This window comes from Pezoporus occidentalis, unplaced genomic scaffold, assembly GCF_034315485.1.
Source record: "Pezoporus occidentalis ecotype Australia unplaced genomic scaffold, CSIRO_AGI_Poc_V1 ctg76, whole genome shotgun sequence".
NCBI classification, from domain to species: Eukaryota; Metazoa; Chordata; class Aves; order Psittaciformes; family Psittacidae; genus Pezoporus; species Pezoporus occidentalis.
Genome location: NW_026916115.1, coordinates 1,199,702 through 1,217,901, shown reverse-complemented (window position 1 = coordinate 1,217,901; position 18,200 = coordinate 1,199,702). Strand labels below are relative to the sequence as shown.

General features: G+C 49.6%; 1 protein-coding gene across 1 annotated transcript; it reads right to left on the bottom strand.

Moving 5' to 3' along the window:
* Positions 1-9,943: 9,943 nt before the first annotated feature.
* GLUL (glutamate-ammonia ligase) lies at positions 9,944-17,274 on the bottom strand. Its single transcript, XM_062602334.1, has 7 exons — positions 17,250-17,274; positions 15,913-16,103; positions 14,505-14,666; positions 14,090-14,236; positions 13,492-13,619; positions 13,119-13,318; positions 9,944-12,146 (listed from the first exon to the last, which is right to left on the bottom strand). Exons 2-7 carry the CDS (start codon positions 16,076-16,078, stop codon positions 11,828-11,830), a joined length of 1,122 nt encoding a protein of 373 aa, XP_062458318.1. The 5' UTR covers positions 16,079-16,103; positions 17,250-17,274; the 3' UTR covers positions 9,944-11,827.
* Between the last annotated feature and the right edge of the window lie 926 nt (positions 17,275-18,200).

The window sequence follows — 18,200 nt, the reverse complement described above, 5'->3', positions numbered from 1 at the left end:
GCACATCTTCCCCAGCGCTGTGGGGTGGGAAGCTACGAAAAGCACCATACGCATTTTACCTTCTCTCTTTCAGCCTTGTTATGTAGGGAAGTTAAGATGGATAAACTACAGGTGTCAAGTCCTTAAAGTCTGTAGGGAAAGGAATTATATTCTATCAAGACAGCTAGAGAAACCTCACAGAGATGCAGGCCCAAAACTATCATAGGTCTGAGATGGAGCAAGAAGTCTTCAAAGCAAGGACAGACCAGGAGCAGAGCTAGTTCACATACCTAGTTTGAAGCTGGCCATGTCTCTGCTTACACATTTCTTGTTTTCTTTCTCTTGTGCCAGCAGGTAATCTGTTTTTCTTCCAGCAATGAGGTATGTCTAACGGAAGTATTGCCTTTCCTGAGAATCACTGTCTTTGCCATCACCCGAAACCTGCCCAGCAGCCACAACAATGCTCCTACTGCTCGGAAAGCATGGTCTGCTTTCTTGCAGACGATCTCACTAAGAAATAAATCTCCATTTGGCACAACAGCTAGACTTAGCTACAGCAAAATACGATCACTTTCAGAAGATCATCATGATCTTTGTTCACACTCTCACCTCCCTGCTTAGAAAAAGCCCACCTGGAAAAAAAAAATTGCCCTTGGATATTAAACATCTGGAGCTCTTATAAAACATCAGCTGGGGGGTACTCAAAAGGAAAGTAGATGCAAATCAGTGGAGAACTTTGCTTCTTGAATCCTCCTTGGCTGCTCTCAGCCCTGTCGGGCAGTTTGGAAACTGTGAGCTAGGCTAGGATGGAAGCTCATGCCTCTCCCACCAGAACAAGCTCCCAAGGCAGCCCAGATCCTGGCCATCCCCATTGCTGTCCCACACTCAGGAGAGCAGCGTGAGCCAAGCTAGGACCCAGTGAGGTTGTGTACGTGGCTGTTCAGATCCCAGTTTGCACGGGTGCTCTGGGGGGTTAGCAATAACCATCATTTTCCTTGCAAACTGCCTTCGATCTCAGTATAATTGGGATGCTGAAAACATGGGTCCTATGCCTCACTTTTCCTTTTAAATACAGAGCTGCTCTGCAGAGCCGGTCTGTCTGCTACACCATCTGTAAAACAGCACCAGACTCAAAAAGAAACCAAAAGCAAACAAAACCCAGAACTTCCCCCAAAACCCCAAACTAACCAAAACCCCCACAGGAGGTGGCCTTGCTAAACACAGTTAATCCTACAGAGGCTGATTTCTAGAACAGCAGGGGTCTGCTTTGGGTCTCAGCCTGCCTCACGCACAGCTGGTTGCGGCGGACTTGGTGATGTGTGGGTAGGAGGAGCCAAAGCAGAGCTCGGACGGTGTGTGCCCTCACGGGTTAAAACTACAGCGTACAGCTGGTTGGTGACAGGCTCTAGCTCCAGCAGTTGGTGAGAGACTTCTTTCAGGCAGTGCACTTCCCCCCCCCAAGTTAATCATTTCGTTGATCCCGCTGACAACAGACTGCAGAAACAGAAATGAGCTCGCCCTTTGCCTGGCCTTGTTACTCAGCAGTTCCTGGCCCTTCTCCTCTGGGGACTTCCCTGTACCCAGCTGCCACTGCAGGGACCCACAGACTGTGCGAGTATCCCGCAAGCCACAGGGACCAAGGCAGGCAAGAGGTTAAACTGGGAGCCTGCCCACGAGACTGGTTAGATCAGTCTGGTGGCCCTGTCCTAGTAAAGGCGGAAACAGGAGCTATGTCCAACACCGGGGACTCAGGGCAGTAATCCGGGAAGCAAGGAAGAGCACACCTTGCCCAAATCCCAATCCACTTCAATCAGAGCAGTAGCCCCAACACAGTCTGAACTGCAGTTCATGAAGCACCATCCTGCCTGAAGTGCCATGCAGTGACAGCCAAGTAAAGCATCCTTTAGCCCGTCTCCAGCAGCCATGTTACGTGGTGGTAGGCAATTAAATAGCATCTCATTTCCCCCTAGGGCAAGCAAAACAATATTTCTCCCTGTCTCTGCAAGAGGAAAGAGATGGGAAGGATACAGGGTGGAGTAAAAATTAATGAGGTGCCTTCCCCGTTTTCAATTCTCTCTTGCCACATAAGGTTTAATGGTTGGAAAGCAATCTGAAATGAGCAGATGTCAACAGCACTGGAAAAGTGCACCCATGCAAATGAGTCATAAGCCCAGCACACCCAACTGACCCTACAGACGGAGCAGATATGTACAAGACAATAAACCCTGTGCAGCTCCTAGCAAAGAGAAACCAAGTCAGGCAGAAAAGGCCATCCGTGTGCGTGATTTATTCAGTGCCTTCCCCTCACCCCCACTGCTCCCATCACTGCTGTTTTCCACTTGCCACTGTGTTGAGGGGATATCCACGTTGCTCTGGAGCAGCCACCTTGGTCGCTGTGGACATGGCAAGCCAGAGCCAACCAGCACAGGTACTGGGGACAGCACGGCCAGGACTGAAGCATTTGTTTATTCAGCAAGGGGCAGAGGGATGTGCAAAGCAGAGGAAAATCTCCAATAGTAGCAAGATGATGGACACAGTGCCTCTGACAGCAAAGTTCCATTAAGCTCCTCAGGACTAAGAACCAAATCCACAGGGTGAGGGGAACAAACAAAACACCTGAAACAAAGCAAACAAAAACAACCAAACAAAAAAAATCAGTGTTTTCCTATGGAGGAAGATTGCATGTTTCCTCATTATCAAAATATAACAAATGGCCCAAAGAAAGAAAAACAAACAAACAAACAAACAAACAAACAAACAAACAAAATAATAAAAAAAAAACAACAAAAAAAACACCCCAAAACCCCAAATGCAAAACTAACCAGACAAAAATCCTCACATCTGAACATGTTCCTTCCCCTTCAGCTCCTCTCAGCCTTCTCCAATCTTCCATATCCTTCTCATCCCACTCTGAGCTAACAGTTAGTGCATTAGTGGACAGACAGAGCAGAGGGATGGGAAAGTTGAGATGAGCATTGAGAGGAGTCACTGTTTTAACTAATTCAGCACACAGAGCCGCTTTGCTCTGACCTGTCCTTTCTTCTGTGCAGAGGACAGGTCTGAATGAGAGTATGGGGTAGTGCTGGTATGGGGGGGTCCAGCATGGCCTGCGGGTCCAGCAGCAGAGGGGCAAGTGTCTGCAGGCATCTGAGGCAGAGGGATGACTCCTGCTGTGCTGGGGAGATGGACCAGTGGTGCCCACAGGGACATCTGCTCCTGCTTTCTATTTTCCATGACACTGATGTTCAAAACAAGCTGTTCCAGAGCCTAGAAGGGCTGGTGCCTGCCTCCTGGTACCTGGCAGAGGGAGGCACAGTGTATCCTGTGGGACAAGCACATGGTGCTGTGGACACTTTCCAGAAGGGCTGGATGCTTTGGCAGGGCTGGTGCTCTGACCTTGCAGCATGCACAGGCAGAGTGTAGCAATACACACATACACAGATCCAGCTGACACAGAAGTGTCTCATATTTGTTTTTGCATGCTTCAGAAGAGGACTATCCAACAGCAAGTGCATAGAGACCTCTCTACATAACCAAAATCCTGCCTAGCAGCAGCTGCTGCCTGACTGCACAGGGGAGCTCCTCACTTTCCTGCTCCAGCAGACACCAGTAGCAGCATGCACGACTGTTTCACCTCTACAAAGGCCACTTCTTCTCCCCTCCAAATCCCTCTGAGCCTCAGTCTGGGAGCCTGGTTCAAAGTTGGTATAAAGCAGATCAGCACTGAGGTCAACCAGAATTACACGAGTTTCCACCAGCCATAATCTACCCCAACTTTGCTAAGAACACTTGATTTCCTCCCAGAGCACGGACAGATGGTTGAAATACAGCTGCTGCTTCAATAGTGCATGCAGACAAAAAGGCCTGACATTATTCACAACAAAAAGGGAAGTACTGCAGCATTTGCTTTAGATTTATGTGAACAGCTTCCGCTGGCTGGATGGGAGGGGGAGATGAACAGAGTGAACCACTGGGTGTCGAGAGCAGTTTTGGCTAAGGTGTCACTGGCTCCCACCCAAGACATCCCATGACACCAGGGGCCCACTCTGTTTGCACAGGCGCCTTGGAGAGTGATACGGCTCAGCTAAAGCCCATTAGAAACCCATTCACCTTGGTCTTGCAGGTGTTGTACAGAACCCATGTGGCACCACTGCCTTCTCCCCATCCCAATCTCTGCATGGAGATTTATGCTTTACTGAGACCAGATCCTCCAGACGAAGCTCCCATTTTATGAGCTTCATGACCTTCTCCAGCAGAAGCTCCCCAGCAAGCCCCAGCTGCCTCTTTGCAAGACATGGAGAAGGGCTGTCTTTTATTTCAAGAGGAACCATGTAGACTTATGCCTACACATGCACAGGCTCAAACTGCATGGCTGGCTCCTTCCCAGGTGCTTTGGAGCACAATGGGTGGCTCACAAGAGTGACTCAGAGCTCTTCTGCTCCTAGCATGCCAAAGCCCAGATGAAACACCCCACTCTGACCAGGACATGTCCATGGCACAGACTGCTAGCATGCCACAAACTTTAGGATGCTCTTTAGTGCCAAACCACCACCCCTGGAGTGTTCCTGGCTCCTGGTACACGGGACACACCTCCAAATCTGTGCACACCCACAAAACAGTGCAGAGGACAGCCCTGCTAGAGACTACCTCCTTCCGCAGCCAGCTTCACAAGCAGCTTTCTTCATCCTAGAGGAATTACAGATAAAAACCTTCCAGGCCAAAGCAGTTCCATCTCTTAATGAAATGCTTCCTCACAGGTCTACAGCTCATATTGACAGTGTCACCCACTGATCACTGGCAGAGTTGTGGAGGGAAGGCATCCATGTTACAGTGAAAACATTTTAAAGAGCGGATGGAGATCTTGCCAGGAGAGCCAGCCACAAGGGGAGGTGATAAAAATGGAGCCAGTTAATCACCCTGCATGTGTTATCTGTCTGGGTGGAAAATAGTCTGAAAATATCTGCTATTACAGAGCAAGCGCATAGTTTTCAATGATTCAGCCAGCTGAAGCCATGGCCTCCAACTTTCAGAGACAGGCTAAGCCCATCTCTAAGCCCAGCTGTTCCCAGGCAGCTTTCTAAATGGAAACAGCATTCAGACAACATAGCCCTGAGCAGAGCTATTCCCACCTTGAACTTGGTGGCTTGCTTAGGATCCCCTTAAAACAGAGAAGATGTTGAATAGACTGATTTTGTCGTTGACAGAAATGCTGGTCCTAGCATTTTACCAAATACCTGCTGGCCAGCATGCTTTCCAGAATCCTATGGGTTCAGCTCAGTAGGAGAGGAGGATCCTTTTCAGTTGCTTTCCCAGTATTTTAGGCATCTTGGCCAAGCTCTATCATCTCAGGACTTCATTGCCCAGAAGTAGCTGGGCAATACAGCCAGCTGCCCAGCATCTCCATGAGCAACGCAGATGGGTTTGAGCCACCAGCTTTGTGATGAGAAAAAGCAGCCTAAACCTGGACCTTATTAATGATTTTCATTTTAACAGTGTGTTTGGCACTGGGGAAAGCTGCCAGCAAAAACTGTGGAGTCTAATATCTCATCCACCCACAGGACATAAAAACACACATCAAGGCATTGCTGCTATCAGCTTCATCTAAAACCCAAGTTTCCTTCTGAACCCACACAACCCATGCCCAATCATACTGGGTCCTGAAGGTCATCAATCCTGAGCTCAGGAGCTACAGGCAGTGGGCTCAGGTTGATGGGGAGCCAACAAATACCCTGACAAGCAGCCATTGCTGCCCTGCACCCTACACCCAGACAGGCTGGTGCCTCAGGGACCTGTGGGTGCAGGATCTCCAGGGCTCCCCCAGGCCCTGGGTGGAGAAGGGTCACATCCTGCAGATGTGGCACTCTGGAGGGCAGTCAGTGGTGGGACAGACGGAGAAGCTGCTTGCACAAATGTGGTCTTCCCCAGGCTCTGCAACCTGCCTGCTTTCCATGCCAGCATGGCAACCCACCTTTGCCACTGTTTTTCAAGCTAGAATAGTTGAAATCTCCACTTCCATTTTTCTCCCCCAATAGCCTTTCTGAGAAAGTGCAATCAAACCACAGAGCACAGAGAGTTCAACAAACAAGGGGAGGAGAGGAAGGCCTCTCAAGACGTGGTGTGCATGCCTGGGGCAACCCTCGTAGCAGCCAAGGAAAGGGCTTGCTGAGAGGAGCCATGGGCATAACCTGTTCACAAAGGAAAGCAGGGCTGCCGTGGCAACTAGCTGGCTCCACCTGGGGCAAGGGATTAGAAACCTTGGCACAGCCCTTCTGTTCCTCCAAGCAAACAAACTGTGGCTGGAGGCAGGGATTAAACCCACCGGCAGAGGAATGCAGCTCCTTCCCCCTGCGGAGTCCAAGTTGGCACCACATTCCCACTTAAGACATGGCTTACATAACGCAGCTTATGAAAGCAAATAGCCCAGCCGTGCCAGCCTGCGGGCAGACTAGGACAGAGAGGAAAAAAGAGTAATATTTTGGCTGAGGTAAGGCCTCGCTACACCCCTGCACTGCTACCCATGCAGCAGTGTTGCGCCATCTCACCCAGGGAGGAGGAAAGGAGCATCGAGGGAGAAGGCTTAAGAGAGGCAAAGGGCCTAGTCCTACAGGACTGTGAAGAGCTGCAGCCCTAGTGTCATTCTGCAGCCACAGAATATGGATTTTCCTCCTAATTTCCCCCGCTGACCCTGGGTTTCTCCACAGCCAGGCAGGTTCCCATTGAGGTCAACCTATGTATGCTCTGCATACAAGGCCACTTCAAGTTTCTGGGGCTAACCCACAAGAAGCACCCAGCCCCAGATCTCATTTCTTTCGGTCACAAGCCAGACACTTCCAGGAGCAGCTGGAAGAGGTCTTAGAATCATAGAATCGTAGAGTCATACAATAGTTAGGGTTGGAAAGGACCTTAAGATCATCAAGTTCCAACCCCCCTGCCATGGGCAGGGACACCTCACACTAAACCGTATCACCCAAGGCCTCGTCCAACCTGGACTTGAACACTGCCAGGGATGGAGCATTCACAATCTCCCTGGGCAACCCATTCCAGTGCCTCACCACCCTAACAGGAAAGAATTTCCTTCTTATATCCAACCTAAACTTCCCCTGTTTAAGTTTTAACCCATTACCCCTTGTCCTATCCCTACAGTCTCTAATGAAGAGTCCCTCCCCAGCATCCCTATAGGCCCCCTTCAGATACTGGAAGGCTGCTATGTGGTCTCCACGCAGCCTTCTCTTCTCCAGGCTGAACAGCCCCAACTTCCTCAGCCTATCTTCATACAGGAGGTGCTCCACTCCCCTGATCGTCCTCGTGGCCCTTCTCTGGACTTGTTCCAACAGTTCCATGTCTTTTTATGTTGAGGACACCAGAACTGCACACAATACTCCAAGTGAGGTCTCACAAGAGCAGAGTAGAGGGGCAGGATCATCTCCTTCGACCTGCTGGTCACGCTCCTTTTGATGCAGCCCAGGATACGGTTGGCTTTCTGGGCTGCAAGCGCACACTACCTGCTCATGTTCATTTTCTCATCAACCAACACCCCCAAGTCCTTCTTCGCAGGGCTGCTCTGAATCTCTTCTCTGCCCAACCTGTAGCTGTGCCTGGGATTGCTCTGACCCAGGTGTAGGACCTTGCACTTGGCATGGTTAAACTTCATGAGGTTGGCATCAGCCCCCCTCACAAGTGTGTCAAGGTCCCTCTGGATGGCATTCCTTCCCTCCAGCGTACCAACAGAACCACACAGCTTGGTGTCATCGGCAAACTTGCTGAGGGTGCACTCAATCCCACTGTCCATATCAGCGACGAAGATGTTAAACAAGACCGGTCCCAACACCGATCCCTGAGGGACGCCACTCGTTACTGGTCTCCTCCCACTGGGGCTGGAGACCCTGGAAACTCTTCAATGTGGAGAGCAGCAGGGTTGGGTCTGCTCAGAGCTCTTCTCTGTATGTTCTCATCAAAGATCATTGCACAAGAGAGGGGGACAGTCCCAAAACACCCCGCAGCACTAGCTCATAGCAGAGTCACAAGGAACAAACTGAGATCACCATTTCTTCATGAACCAGGCAATTAATAAGAAACACCTTTAAGATTCCAGATGGGTCATTACTCAGTGACTGATGTCCCACACAGTCTACATGACCTCAGGAAAAGCTATTTGTCTCCAATATTGCAAGTTCTACAGATGGACTTGCCCTTTATCAGCAAACAAAGAGTCAGGATTCAATTTAGAGCTAGCATAGTGAAACCAGACACTGCACATAGGTGGGCAGTCCCAGTAGCAGAGCCAGGAGAGCCACTTGTGTATGGAGGACCTACTCATGAGCCACCCTAGCTCTGTCTGGCTTTTTCAGTCAGCTGGGGATGCAGGGTCAGACCTGAGGAGATTTCTCCTTTCAAGAGCTGCCACTTGTTTCCTAAGCAGCTGTCCTCAGTTTAATCAGTAACTGTACAAGTGGCATGAAATCCCAGCTCAGCTGAAGCCAAATTACTGATATCCATGACAGCAGGATTCCCTTCCTGCTCTACTGCCTTTCTCATCTGGCTCACACAAGAAACTACCAACCCACTACACTTGACCTGTTCAAGTGGGCTGGGCTACAGCACCTTTACAGAGCATGCCCTGGCCTCCTTCAAAAGGCCAGAGGACCTCCAGCTCCTCTTCTATGACTCCACACTAATGCCGATGAACAGTGAGCATAGATCTCAGCCATGACTTTTCTGAACACTGTATTGGAGGAGCTGTCTCCAGGAGGCATTTCAAGAGAGCAAAGTAGGACTACTCTCGTAACATGAGGTTCAAACATAAACATAACATGCAGAGCTATGCAAATCACCCTTTCAGTAGCCTGTGTCTGGCTCCCTTCCTGGGACCAAACCCTTCCCATCCTCCACTGCAGAAAGAGATGCAGGACAGTCACACAGGCCAATATCAACATCCTAGGAAAAGAGAAAAACAGAGATGTAGAGAAATAAAAACTATTTTCTCTAGCAACAAGAAGTGCCTTTCTTCCCTGCCAGGTAACAGCATCCAGAAGACAGCTCAGCAAAACCTTACCCACCTACCACTAGCTGATTTCTCCTCTAGAAGCTGTGTTCAGGAAGAGAGGTGGTCAGACCCAGAGTTTGCATAAGGATGAAAAGGCTGATCTACAACAAAGATGAAATAGTGCTAAAAATTATTAAAAGGGAAAAAAGAAAAAAGGAAGTGGTATATGGATACTGGAGCAGCATCAGGGCACTCTGGGAGTGTGTAAAGGTAGAAGAAACCCAAGGAGACACACCTGATTCATCAGGCTTTTCAGAAAGAGTAAAGCCCTCATATCCTCATGGTAATTGGGCTGGCACAGTTCAGTGTTAAAAGATGCTGCAAGTAAGATCTTGATTAGCTCATTTGCTGCAGGCTATATTTGAAGGGAGCTGTGGCTAATCTTATTTTGATTGCCTTAAAATTCAGTTATGAGGAAAAGTCTGGTGTGTGAGCAGATATATTAATCGTCTTGGAGCAGCCTTGTCTCCTGAGCTGGTGTTTGGTTGAAAGGGAACAAAACCAACATGCACTTCAAAAAGCTGGTGCTACTTTTGACTCCTTCATTCACAGCAGCTCCTCATGCTCCAATGTGCCTAGCAAACCCTTTGGGGCCAACATGTGCATTTTCTTGTATTCAGTGAACATTTCTATACCATTGTTCACATTTTAAGGATGTGTGATTAAACAGGAAAAAGGGATTCTCTTCCTCATGAAAAACTAAGATTAAAAGTAAAAATGTTTTATATAAATACATAAGCAGCAAATTTAGTTTCTGAAAGTTTCAGGCTCAATTTAGCAAGAGTTCCACAGCCTTAAGAGGGAGCCCCTCTACCCTGTATAGCTGGGAAATGGTGTTTAGGTAACTGCAAAGCAGACTGAACAGGAGGCTTTAGGGAAAAAAAAAAAAAAAAGAAAAATCAGAAAACAATGTCTAAAGAGTTCTTTCTCCTTCTAATTCATTTTACCTTTTTTTACGTATTTTTTATTCATTATCTGGAAAGTCTTTTTGCAGCACAATGTTGTTTATGGAGCAGCATTTTCTCCATAGGGAGAGCGGGAAAGGGTCCTCTTCCACAAACCCTTTTTTTTGTGGTTTGCTGGAATTTTGTTTTCTGTGGGATTTCTAAATCCTGTAGAACTTCTATGGAGGAGGCTGGAAAGATTCACAAACACCCATACTTATCCCATAACCCTCTCTATGGATGGTCACAAGCTCAGTCCCTTTCCCACACCAAGAAAAGCCCACTCCAGTCACAGCTGGAGAAACAACCATCACCTACAAAACCCCATTTTCTGGGGAGCACACATAGATTGCAAGACCACTGCCCAAAAAACCCACCCCACAAATGAAAGCCAAAGCCTACCCACTATCAGGGTCAAATTCCCTTCAAACAGCGAAGGCAACATGCATACAAAGGCAGCTGCCAGGCTGAATCACAAGAATGATGCACAAGTCAGAATTAAGATTTTGTTTTTTATTGTAAAAAAAAAAAAACAAAAAACAAACAACCCCCCAAAAAACCCAACAACTATTCAGCAGAAGTCCAAATGCAACAGAATAGAAATGGCACCATCTAAGATACCCGAATGTAAAATTCTGGGACGTCTGAACTCACCAGCACAAGCTGGGAGGTGCCCGGGCTGGCCAGGAGGGACAGGTGGCCTCTCTCTTCTCCTAGCCCCCATCACAGCTGGAAAGCAGGCAGCCCAGCAGCCAAGATACAACAGTGACATTAATGGTCTCGGTAAAACCACTCAGCTTTAGAAACTAAGAACCTTGGAAATTAAAAAAAAAAAAAAAAATATCTGAAACTTTTTTTTCCTTTATCAAAAGCCCTGCTTTAGTGACATGCTAACCCTGCTGGAAAGGTAAAACATCCACAGCTCTGACCAGAATGCAGTCGACTGGTCAGCTCTCAGTTCAAGACAACTTTCCTCCTGTTGATCTACACGCTAATGAGCACACTGCAGCTGCTCTAGTTACGGGCTTCCAGAGTCTGGGAACTACCTCTTGCAAATTCCAATCCATGCCGAAACAAATCTCATCCAAGTCTCATCCACTCGTCTCACCCTCAGTCCCACCTGGTGGCCCTCTGACCACATCCACAGCAGCTCTGCCTGCTCCAACTGGGTAAGCCATCTATTTTGTATTTTTTTAAAGAAACACTTTATATATAATTTTTTTGTCGTTTTTATATTTAAATATAAAAATACTACTTCACTCTGTGTTATGAGACAGAGATCAGGTGACTTGCAGTGACAGAACCACTCCTGTGCGTAGCTCAATGTGCCAGACAACTACCTGGAACCTCAGAGCAACTAGAGGGTGAAGATCTCCCCATCACACAATACAGCTAGGAGCACATAAGGCTACATCATAGCTCCTGTCTTCCCTTCTCTACAGAATGGAACCAACCTTAGAGAACCATTAGTCTGCAGAAAGCCAGCAGTGGAGGCAACAAGCCAAATTTGATCCTTGGGGAAGTCAACTGTAGTTTTAAGCTTTCCACTCACCTACCAGCTTTTTGCCTGTGTAGTCTGTTCCTGGAAGCCACTGGATCTCGTAAGATGTTCACATGAATTAGACAAAAAATAAAACAGTGGTTAAAACTTCTCTAACATCCTCTCCTTTTCTTGTCTTCTGAAGAGTCAACGACAAGCAGAAATTGATATAACTAAATTTGCCCTCCTCCCTACCTCAAGACAACAAGAGTTACTGAGACACAAAATGTGTTATCCTGTACCCTTGGGATTACACCTAGAAGGGAAGTTTAGGGGTGTGGGAAGTGTGGAGGGGAGGTGATGCCTATGGGCGCAGTCTGCTTAGTTTTTGTACTCAAAAGGCTCATCTCCAGTTTCGTTGAGGAGACATGTGCGGATGAGGGCCTCTGTCACAGCGTACGGATCACAGTTAGCAGAGGGTCGACGGTCCTCAAAGTAGCCCTTCTTCTCCTGGCCCACATTCCTGGGGATACGGATGCTGGCACCGCGATTGGCCACGCCAGCGGAGAACTCATGGATGTTGGATGTCTCGTGGAAACCAGTCAGGCGCCTGGCATTGTCGAGCCCCCCTTTGGGGTCGTAGGCACGGATGTGGTACTGGTGACGCTTGCTCAGCTTCTCAATGGCCTCTTCAATGTACCTGCAAAGGAAGCAAGGAAGAGGGGAAGACACAGTGAGTGTCTGATGGATGGTACAACTGAGCCACTTGACTTGTGTCAAAGTGCCAAGAGAGTCATTGCTGTCCCCAAGCCATTTCATGATGAAGCCTTAAGCTCTACAACCTCAACACAGGGCTTCTCTCCACTCCTACCACTGACCCAGGCTGGTTCTTGGAAAAGAATCCCCATGGCCAAATCCCACAGGGTCCTTCAGTAGTGCTGTGTGTGAGACAAGACCAGCTCAATCCCTTGCTAAATCCCAAAGGCACGCTGCCACTGGAGAACTTGCTCTCAGAACAGAGACTGCTTAACAGGTAAGTTTCTATTCAGGAAGCTCACAAGCCAACCTGGTCACAGGCTGGCTCATTATCTCAAGACATCACTATGGTTAAGTCAAGAAAACAGCTGCTAGAAGTAATCCCTTCATAGAACTCTACTGCAACCCAGTGCTGTAAGGTCCCTGCCTGCTGTCAGTACATCAGTCTCATACAGGAACTCGGGTTTTACATTTCCAGGATCTTCATGTTTAAGAAAACACAGCATTTGCTTCCACAGCCTGGTCCAGGCAGAAGCAAATGGTCCTTCTCTTTCATCATGGTTATTAAAAAGAGAAAAAAAGAAAAACAACCAAAAAATCAAACAAACAAAAAAACCCACCAAACTATGCTGAGTTTATTTTTTTGTCTGTTCCCAGCACTGGCAGATCAAGAACTGGACAGCCTGTTATGAACAGCTGCACCCTGGCCACCTGTGCTTCTGTCAGAAGCACACAAAACCCACAAAAAAACTTGCAACAACCCACCAAAAAAACAAGCATCCAGAAGGAAGTCTCAAACATGCCAAACTGACATCTCCCACGTCATCAAAAGCTCCGCAAAAAGCTCACTGCTAGCAACCAAGTCCAGCCTGAAGCCTAGCGAAGAGATGCTACCAGCCCAGCTCAAAACACTTACTTGAGACCTCCTTCTTCCCTCATGCTCTTGGTGCTGAAGTTGGTATGACAGCCAGCACCGTTCCAGTTCCCAGGGATGGGTTTGGGATCGAAAGACACAACAACACCGAAGTCTTCACACACCCGATGGAGGATGAAGCGTGCAATCCAGAGGTGATCCCCCATCTCAATCCCTTCACATGGTCCCACCTGGAACTCCCACTACAAGGAGGAGGAGTCACAGACTTAGTGGTGCAGCCACTTGCTGTGAGGCATTTCCCATCCCCTTATGCTCCGATCATTGATAGAACAAAACAAATCAGAGCACGCAGCAATCTGCTGCCTGGATTTTTTTCTGTACTAGTTCATTATTTGAGGCATCTGAAACAATTTACCTGGGCTGGCATCACTTCTGCATTGGTTCCTCCAATTTTCACACCAGCATAAAGGCACGCTCGGTAGTGGGCTTCCACAATGTCTCTGCCATAGGCTTTATCTGCCCCTACACCACAGTAGTATGGACCTGCAACAGCACAGGTGAACAGCAAGGGGAATGTGAGTTTCTAGAAAGAAAAAGGCTTAAATTCAGTGAAGACTGAGGACAGAGAGAAGAACTCTCCAAATGCTTCAGATGCGTAGAAAAGTCCCAAAATCTGTTTTTCATGGAAGCACTAACAAAGCAGAGCACTGATGAGAGCGAGTCCCTCTGAGAGTCTGGGCTTGTGCTCTGTAGTGCTGGACATGAGTTTAAGTCACCTGCAGACTACCAAACCAAGCAGCAAATATGGTTGTGGACAGTCACCATCTTAGCTTTTCCGTAACAATCTTAATCTCATGGGTTAGTTTTTGCTAATATCCTGCTTGCTATTGTCCATCTTCAGCTCAGGAAACCCCTACAAATCTTTCAGTTTGCCTGAACCACTTAAGCCGTGTTGTACTGATTAGAATTCAAGCACTCCTGAGTTGATCCAGCGCAGACTCCATGAAGATTACCTTGGGGTCCAGGGAAGCCATTGGAAGGCCATCCAAATGGATGTCCATCTGTCCCCAGAAGAGTGTACTCTTGCTCCATCCCAAACCAGGGATGCTGGTTGGATACCATATCCATAATTCGTCTGCAGGTGTGTCGGAGATTTGACTCTAGAATGAAAAAGCAACATAAGACTTATTAGCATTTTTCACCTCCAATCCCCATTTCCACAATGTTCGCAGTCTGACTCCCAGCAATATCAGTGAAGAATCCCATGGCCAGCCCTTTCTCCACCACCATCACTTCATTTGCCTTTTACCTCCAGGGCAGGGATTATTACTGTGTCATGCATAACACTAAGGACATGATCAACATTTGGACATGTCTCCCTCTCCCCTTCCCAGAAACACCACCTCCAGCAGAAAAAGGTCCATTCACCTGCAGACTGACGGTTGTACTTGAAGACCTCACAGAGAACTAGTTTATTTGGATCCTTGCGAAAAGGGTCCCGAAACATGGCAGCAGGTCGCAGGTACATGTCACTGTTGGAGCCTTCAGCCTGGAAGGTGCTGGAGCCATCAAAATTCCACTCAGGGAGATCTGGAGCAGAGAAGAAGCCACAGTGACCTAAGCTCCCCAGGCACCAAGAGGATGGTCCCCCTGCTGTCCTTCAGTAGTACAAGGGTGAAGATGTTTATAGGGAACAGGCCTGTGATAGGTTTAATCCCAGCTCAGCTATTTTAGTTCCAAAGGGGGGAAGCAAAACAAACCAACAATCAACTCACAAAAACACGGAACACCAAAACAAGAGAAAAACAAGGGAGTGCAACTTCCCAGCCACCCAGGAAAACACGATGAGCTGGGCTGCTGGCCAAACTCAAGCAAACCGAGCAGCGCTGAGAATGTTTCCCATGTCACAATAACCATGAGGATGAGCAGAATACCCAGTCTCCTCACAGAGGTAGCTGGGCAAGCTGGAAAAGGTCAGAGCATAAGACATGTTCAAGCTGTATGAAGGAGAGGAGCCATTAAATATCCCGTATTCATGCTGCATGGTCTGCAGAAGGTGGGACAGCAAATCACATGTAGGTGGAATCTCATATGAAGCAGAACTATGGCCAGCTTTGCCTCTTCAGCCATCCATCCAGGCTGGGCACTGCCCTCCAGGTCAAAGCACAGCAGGGGCAGTGAACTCCACTAGGCAATGTTATCTCCTCCATACCCTAGGGGGAAAGTGGGAGGATGGGAAACACAAAGATTTCAAAGGAGCTGTGCCAACCACTCCCTTAGAGGGGGAAGGGGAGAGAAGAGAAAGGGAAAAAAAAGAAGGAAAAAAAAAGAAAAAAGATAGTTCTGCTCAGTCACACACAGCATTTTCATTTCATAACCATCTCCTGCCAGCACCATGGCAACCTGGGGAAAATCCTAATGCTATTATTGTGTAAGCTGGGACTGTTTGTTCTGAGGGACACAGGCTCTTAATTACACCGGATAGCTCCATTCTTTCCCCTCCACTTTCTTCTGCCAAACTACTTCCGGCCAAAACGAGTACTCAAGAGTCAATGAGCCGCCGAGTCCCTGCCAACAGCCCCCTCCACAGCAGGACAGTGCCAGGGGCTGGCTCCCAGTCCCAGGCATCTCACTGAAATGCCACATCTGGAGGGCTGGGAACATTCCCTTGGGCGATCTGGGGAAAGAGGTAACTGGATGGGGGTGAGGAGCAATGTTTTCTTCAAGTACCATTCTTCCACCATGAAGAGAAAAATGGCAACCCTTCTCTGGAACAGCCAAGCACAGCTGCTTTCTCCATGCAGCAAGAGACTGAATCCTGCACCTGCCCTCTCACCTTCAAGGCTCTTGGGCTCATGGTCCAGCGTGCGGGTTTTGCAGCGGAGGTGCTCCCCTGTCCCATCAATCCAGATGTACATGGCTTGGACCTTCTCTCCCTGCGGCAGCTTCATGTACATATGCTTAATGGCTTTGCTGAGTTGGGAGCTTGCCGAGGTGGCCATGGTTGTGGTCTGGATGAGGGGGTTCCTGCAGGGATGATACAAAACACAACCCCAAAGGTGAGCCCTTCCCTATCCTCCCAGACTTTTGATCCTCCAGCCAGGGAGGATCACGAGACAGCTTGGCCACAGGGCTCACTGCCATATCCAGCAGTTCCATGCCATTCTGCAGACAGAAAACAGCAGCCCAGAGAGATGCAAGCAGCTAGGAGAGCCCTGCTCCATAAGTGATGCCTTCAGAGTACCATTAATACTCAAACTCTTATAACTAAAATAAACTAGTATCACTTATCCACCAAGTTCACAGCCTTCAAAAGCGCTCCTCAGCCCTGTGTGAACTTTTCACCTCCACACTCATCAGGCTCCAAAGCCAGGCTACTGAATAGGAAAGCTTAGCTGGAGCTTTCTTAACATTCGGCGAGGAGGACCTGCCAGCCCCAGCTGCTTGCTCAGATCAGCTGGCCTAAAGTTAAACAAGCCTCGTCTAGAAAAAAGGAGGAAGCGCAAATACAAGCAACAGGCAGCGCAAGCAACCTCTGAACAACCCCGGCAGCAGCCTCCAGGCAGCGATGGGGAAGGAGACTGAAGGGGCTCTGATCCCACACATCGAGAACTGCTGCATCTCTGGAAGTCCGGCACAGCCTGGAGCGGGGATCCCGGGGACAGCCAGCTCATGCGTGTCAGGACCAAAGCAGCAGTGTCTGCAAGAGCTTAGAAATGCCATCGACTTGTAAATGTGAAATGACTTGAAAAGTCACTCCAATACGTAGGCACATCTCTGCAGGGAGGCTCGGCTGCCCGGGCCAGCCCACCCTGCTACGGTGGCGCTCGCTGCCCGCCCGGGGACGGTCCCCACAAGCCCTACTCCCCTGCGAGCAGCGTCACCCACACGTTCGTTCCCCGACAGGGAGGCAATTTACGCAAGCAGCTCAGTACCCTCGTGAAAACAGAAACCTGCGAAAAGCATCTGTTCTCAAGAGAAAACTCGAGCTGCCTCTTCCCACACACACACACACACACACACACACACACACACACAAACAGGAGCATTCCCCTCACAGCTCTGCCCGCCGGCAGCGCGGCACAAAGCGGCGCTACCCCCCCCCCCCGAGGGGCTATAGCAGGGAAGGCGCGGTCGGTCGGGCGGCCCCCTCCCACCCCGCGGAGCCGTTACCTGCGCTCCACGGCAGCGGGCGCGACTCCCCCACGCTCAGCTCACAGGGCCGCACCCGCCGCCGCTTTATGGCGCCACAGCGCCGGCCCCGCCGCACTGATTGGGCAGCGGCGGCGGCGGCCTGGCCGGGTGGACGAGGGGCCTCCACCCCGCCCCTCTCCTCCTCCTCCTGCGGCGGCGGCGGGGCCGAGCCATGCCCCCTCGTCCCCGGGAGAATGGGGGAGCCTCTCGCTTCGCCCCGCACGGGGAGAGGAGGAGGAGGAGGGTGGAGCGTTGGGTCCTCTGCAATCCTCTCGGCCCGAAAAATAACCCCTCACAGAGTTTTGAGAAAGCGGGAGTAGGTCCAGGGCTTTCCGCGGGGTTTACATTAGCAGCTGCCTTTGCATAACTCTTAGGGATGGAAATCAGCCGCCGACGGTAAACAGGGCAGCGGGGAAGAAAGAGGGGGAGGAACTGGAGCCCCCTCTAAACCCTGGCCCAGGCTTGGTGCATAATTTTTGGGGGTGGGGGAACAGGCAGTGCCCGCGCAATCGCCCCTTGCCCCTTGGAGTAAGTAACAGGCTCCGGCACCTGAATCCTCTGGATCCGAGCTAAGACCCTCGCTCCAGGAAACAGGATTGGTCCCTGTCACACAAGGGAGAAGAAATCTGCAAGCCCCACCGCGGGTGCAGGAGCACCCACTACAGAGGCACCCAGGTGGCAGGGGCCATCCTGCAAACTGCAGGCACTGCCCAGTATTTTTCCACCCCAGCAGCTTGCTCTTGCTGTCCCACCCCGCTCCTGTTCAGCTCTTTGCACCTCCCAACCCTGGCCCAATCGGTGGGGGAAGAGCAATGCCAACACTAGCAGAATGAGCTGTCACCCATGGGCACATACCTGCATGCACACACAGGTATCAGGCCAAGTACCACCCACACACCTGCCTCGGGGTGACAGGATGCTGGGCTGCCC